We start from the raw sequence: 5,566 nt of genomic DNA on the forward strand, positions 1-5,566 counted from the left end.
GTGGTGGTGCTGGGCTGATGGTTGGGACTCAATGATATTAAAGGTCTCTCCCAACATTAATAATTCTGTAATTCCACGATTTGATGATGTTTGTGAACCCTGAGGCCACAGCTCTGTGGCGGTTCCCTCTGACCCCTCTGCTGTTTTCCCTGCAGTCCTCTGGAAACGTCTGGGTCACCCACGAGGAGATGGAGAACATGGCAACCTCCACCAAGACGGTGAGGCCGAGCAGCCCCGAGCTCACCAAGCTCTGGGTGTGTGTTCATGCCCCAAACCTCAGGAGGGAAAGGGATCTCTGCTGCCTCTCGTGTGCCAGCTCTTGGCCAGCACCCTGCACCTGCTTAGAAACCACCTTTGAACCTTTGATATCCCAACAATTTCTAGAACTGGCTTAAAAACCATCAGCAGCATTTTCGTTTGTCGAGCCCCCGTGGGTTTGTAGGGCATCCTGTCTGTCAGCTGGGACTTAAAGGCAAAAAGCAAGAGAGATCCCAAGATAGACACGTGAGATTGAGTCCCTGCATCATTCTGCACCCAGAGAAGCCTCTGCCTCACGCCCTGATGATCTCAGCACACCCAAATATTGTCCCTGCTGCCTGTCCCTGCTGCTGCCTGACGGCTCGGGGTCCTCCAAAGGGATGTGGCTGCTCCCCCAAAAGCTCTGGCTCCTTTAGAGATGTAGCCACGCTCCCCTGTCTGCAACTTAATGACCCTGTGGCTCAGAACAGGGGCAGCATTTTGGATGTGTTGTGTGAATGTTGTTTGTTGCTCCCTGGGTTGGAGCAACGTGGTCTGGTGGAAGTTGTTCCTGCCCAGGACAGGGTGTGGAACGAGAGGAGCTTTGAGGCCCTTCCAACCCAAACCACTCTGGGATTCTGTGATTTTGGCATTTTATTGAAGCTTTTTTCTGCTGTTTGAGCAGCACAGACCTGTGACTGGCAGGTGCTTTTTGGGTGGGAGGGCTCTGAGGTGTGGCAGGGAGGTGACACTGTCCCCTGGCAGGTTTTGTGTGGAAAACCAGCCCAGCTTGATAAGGAAGCTACAAAATCATTCAGTTGGGTTGGGCAGCCCTTCTGGGGGGTGGTGACCCAGGAACTGAAGCTGAAGTTTCTCTCTGCATCCATCTCACCTGGGGGGACACGAGAACTCCCCAATTTCCCAGGGAAGGCGCAGGAGCCCCGGGGTCGGTGCTGCCTCCAGCCCAAACCTCCTCCTGTGTCCTTCCCTGGTTAGAGAGGGGGTGACACCTGGGCCTGGTGGGGTTGGTGACAAGGCCGAGGTGTCCCCTCCTGGTGCCGCTGTGCCGGGGGGTCCCCGCTCAGCACGAGGCAGATCCTGCCGTGGGCCCGGGCACTGACCTGTCCTGTCCTTTCTGTTGACATGCTGCATGTGTCACCCCCAGGACACAGAGGAGGGCAGCTGGGCACAGGTGAGGTCCCCGTGTCACCCCTCCTGGGGCGGTGCATGGGGTGTGGTGGGAGGGGGAGCTGGACACTCCTGGGGGGGAATGTGGGGCTCTGATGTTCCCTCAGTGCCTGTCGGAGTCTGAACCTGCACCTGGGGCTGCTCCAGAGCCGCCTTTCAGGGGCAGGGTGTGCTCCTGGGACCTTGCAGGGTCCTCTTCTGCTCCTGGCAGTGGTTTTTCCTGGGACCTGCTCCGTAAGAGGAGCCTCTGTTAAGAACCCCCCACTGGGAGCAGCTTTTCTTTTCACCTATTTTACATTTTCTTTTCACCTATTTTACATTTACTTTTCACCTGTTTTGTAGCCCCCAACTCCATACAGACCATTTTAATGACCCAAAAAGGTGGGAGGAAAGAGTCCTGCTGGGATCCATCCTTTCTGGTTATGTCACTCTCAAATGTTTTGCTGTTATTCTGGTGGATTTTATTTCATTTTTGGACCCAGAACCAGTTTGCAGTGAAAGTGAACCAGTCTGGGGGTTCTGCCTAAAACTGACCTTTTTTTTTTTTGTTTTGAAGCCATAAAATAAAGATTCTTAAAACAGAGGTTCCTAAACATCAGTTGGGAATGCACTGGAACCTATTTCTCAGTTGGTTCAGCTTTCAATGAATGTGGATTTTCCAGAAGCAGTTGCTCACAAAAGTCCAGCTATTCCTTGGGCTGCTGCCTTGTCTCCTCGTGGGACATCAGCAGATAGAAGCCATGGCCCAAAGGACTGTTCCCTCTCGGTTAAACCCCTCTGGCCTGGGGTTGGGCCTCGGGACAGTGACCTGAGCTGAGCCACCTCCCTTCTCCTGGGATTTTCCAGCTCCACCAGGCCCAGGGTTCTCCAGGCTTCTCCATTTGCTTCTCCACAGACCCTGGCCTACGGGGACATGAACCACGAGTGGATTGGGAACGAGTGGCTGCCCAGCCTGGGGCTCCCTCAGTACCGCAGCTACTTCATGGAGTGTCTGGTGGACGCCCGGATGCTCGACCACCTCACCAAGAAAGACCTCAGGGTGCACCTGAAGATGGTGGACAGCTTCCACCGGTGGGTGCCCTGCTCTGGGAGGGCCCTGGGGTGCCCGTGGAGCAGAGCAGGGGGGATCTGAGGGATCCTCCCCTGCCTTGGCTGGCCCTGGGCGGCTCCTCTGGGCTGGACTCGCCCTCTCGAGTTAGGACTCTTGGCTCTGATGGGAGTTGTTCTCCTTCCTCACACTCCCTGCTGCACAACTGCGGAGGGACTGAGCCTTCTCCTGGTTGTGGAGCAAACCAGGGGCAGGATTTGGGGCTCGTCCCACCTGGAGTCCCTCTGGCAGCAGAGCAGTCCTGGGGGAGAGGGCTCGTGCCATCCCAGCCACTGCTCCCACACCCAGCCCTGTCCCAGGGGTCCCAAACCCCCCTGACCCACAGGGATGTGTCTGTGGGCCTCCACATCCCAACCACTGCTCCAACACCCTGTCCTGGGGTTCCCCCACGCCCCCTGCCCCACAGGGACGTGTCCATGGCCCTGCCATGTCCCCCCCTGCCCCTGGAGCCTGGAGCAGCCCCCCAGGCTGGTTCTCCCCTCCCTCTCCCCCACCCAGCACTGTCATTATTTGGATCCAGGGGCTCCCAGGCAGCTGGGACAGGGTGGAACCGATGGAGTGGGGAATTGCCGTGGAAGGGAGGGACATTCCCCATTTTCCAGCTCCGGGTTGTGCCTGTCCCGAGCCATCCCTGACCCTCAGCACCCTTTGGGCACAGAGAGGGCAGGCGGGGAGGGGGGGCCCTGCTCGGGTCCTTGTGGTGGCCCTGAGCCCCCGGGGAGGGGGTGACACCTCGTGTCCCTGCAGCACCAGCCTCCAGTACGGCATCATGTGCCTCAAGAGGCTCAACTACGACCGCAAGGAGCTCGAGAAGAGGAGAGAGGAGACCCAGCACGAAATCAAAGGTCAGCACCTGCACACCCTGTCCAGGAAAAGGAGGAGGGAAACCTCCCAGGAGATCCCCAGCCACAGTCCCTCTCCCATCCCCTGTTTTTAACCTCCCAGGAGATCCCCAGCCACAGTCCCTCTCCCATCCCCTGTTTTTAACCTCCCAGGAGATCCCCAGCCACGGTCCCTCTCCTGTCTCCTGTTTTTAACCTCCCAGGAGATCCCCAGCCACGGTCCCTCTCCTGTCTCCTGTTTTTAACCCATTATTTCTGAGTTCTCCAGGGGAGAACTCCCTTCAGCATGTCCCCAACACACAGCTGACCCCAGTCAGGCACAAGGAGGGAGGAAGGGTGTGAGGGCAGCAAAGACCCAACCTGAGCATCAGATCCCCTCCTGCCCGTTCCAGATGCTCAGCACACGCCCCCCAGCTCGCTCGGCCTCCTCTTCCCGGCTGTCCTGAGGTTCCCTGCACATCTGGCTGCTGCTTGGATTACATCTCGTTACTGATAATGCCCCTAATTACACCAGCAGCTGGGGGTTCTTAGGATTAATTTGCACAGTTGTTTTCTGCCCGTTGTTCCAGCCTTTGGTTTGGGAAGTTGAAGTGAGCTGCTCCTGGCACTCGAGCTCCCGGCGCTGCTGGCTCGGGAAGGAGAGTCCCAGGGTCAGCCTGGGGCACGGGGAAAAGCCCTCAGGACACCCTCAGATCCCCTCACAACCACGAGAGCACGGTCTGGGGTGGCCCTGAGATGTGCCCTGGCTCCTTTGCAGACGTGCTGGTGTGGACCAACGACCAGGTGATCCACTGGATCCAGTCCATCGGGCTGCGCGAGTACGCCAACAACCTGGTGGAGAGCGGGGTGCACGGGGCCCTGCTGGCCCTGGACGAGAACTTTGACCACAACAGCCTGGCCCTGGTGTTGCAAATCCCCACCCAGAACACACAGGTAGGAGCAGCATCCTTGGGGGTTTTGGAGGAGGGTGGCCAGTGTGGGACACGGCTGTGGGGTGACCCCCCCAGTCCCACCAACTCATCTCTGCCCTTCAGAGCAGAGCTCTCTGCTGGCACAGGGGCTTTTCTGGCATCCTCAGGCTTTTTCTGTCACTCTCAGGCTCTCCTGGGATGGGATTTTTGGCTGGAAACACATTCCCCTTGGTGGGCAATGCTCATGTTTCGTTCCTTTCAGGCTCGGCAGGTGCTGGAGAGGGAGTTCAACAACCTGCTGGCCCTGGGCACGGACCGGAGGCTGGATGATGTGAGTGCCAAACCTGCCCCTTGTCCTGTATTCTTGGGGGAAGAACCTGGGGCTGTGGAGGGATGAGAAGCTCAACATGCCCTGACCACATGTGCTGGGACCCCAAACCCCCCGTGCCCTTGGCTGGTCCCACAGGGATCGTGGGCACAGGGAAGGAGGGAACTGCCCCTCTGACCCCTCGGGTGAGACCCCCCTGCAGAGCTGCCTCCAGCCCTGGGAACAGCAGCAGGAGGAGGTGGAGCTGCTGGAGCGAGTCCAGAGGAGGTCACAGGGATGCTCCAAGGGCTGAAGTGTCTCCTCCATGGCCCCACCATCCCCTGAGGTCTTTAGTGGGGCCTGAGTGTTGATGTCTCCAAGGCACCTTTGCAGGCAGGCTGGGGAGAAGGGACAGGCGAGCTGGAAAGGACAAAGCCTTGGGATAAAGCCCTGGGACCCCGGGGAGGTCTCCTTGCCCTTGGCCCATGGTTTGATCATACGTGACCCTGAGCTGAGCTCAGCTGGTCGGGCCGTGGTGTCCATGGAGCTCTGCCCGTTGAGTCCTTCACCCCCAGAGCTTCACCAGCTGCAGGATCAGCGTCCTGGGGTTGGGAGGTTCCTCCATCCCAAGGGAAGTGGACACAGGCATTGAGACCAACATCCACAGCTGGGATTAGCTGGGTGGGTGGAGCCCACAACACTGAGCTCGTGGGTTCGGGTCGTTCACTGAAGGGTTGGATTCGACGGTCCCTGTGAGTCCTTCCAGCTCGGAATATTCCATGATTGTCCTACGGGTCAGGGGTCAGCCAGGCCGGGCACACCCCCGTGGGGTGGCAGCAGTGCCGGTGCCTCCCCAGGCCGAGGTCCCGTGCCCAGGCCCCTCTGTGTCCCTCAGGGCGATGACAAGACGTTCCGCCGGACGCCGTCGTGGCGGAAGCGCTTCCGCCCGCGGGACGTGCACAGCATCAACCTG

General features: G+C 58.8%; 1 protein-coding gene across 1 annotated transcript in view; it reads left to right on the forward strand.

Moving 5' to 3' along the window:
• PPFIA4 (PTPRF interacting protein alpha 4) overlaps positions 1-5,566 on the forward strand; it is a gene marked incomplete at its 3' end in the record, with an annotated part of 34,141 nt that extends 28,575 nt beyond the window's left edge. Inside the window, 7 exon segments of the mRNA XM_029965870.1 lie at positions 156-218; positions 1,403-1,429; positions 2,321-2,496; positions 3,281-3,378; positions 4,133-4,308; positions 4,549-4,617; positions 5,489-5,566. Coding sequence (XP_029821730.1) covers positions 156-218; positions 1,403-1,429; positions 2,321-2,496; positions 3,281-3,378; positions 4,133-4,308; positions 4,549-4,617; positions 5,489-5,566 — 687 coding nt within the window.

The sequence above is a fragment of the Manacus vitellinus genome, unplaced genomic scaffold (assembly GCF_001715985.3).
Source record: "Manacus vitellinus isolate BGI_N305 unplaced genomic scaffold, ASM171598v3 scaffold_121_pilon, whole genome shotgun sequence".
NCBI lineage: Eukaryota > Metazoa > Chordata > Aves > Passeriformes > Pipridae > Manacus > Manacus vitellinus.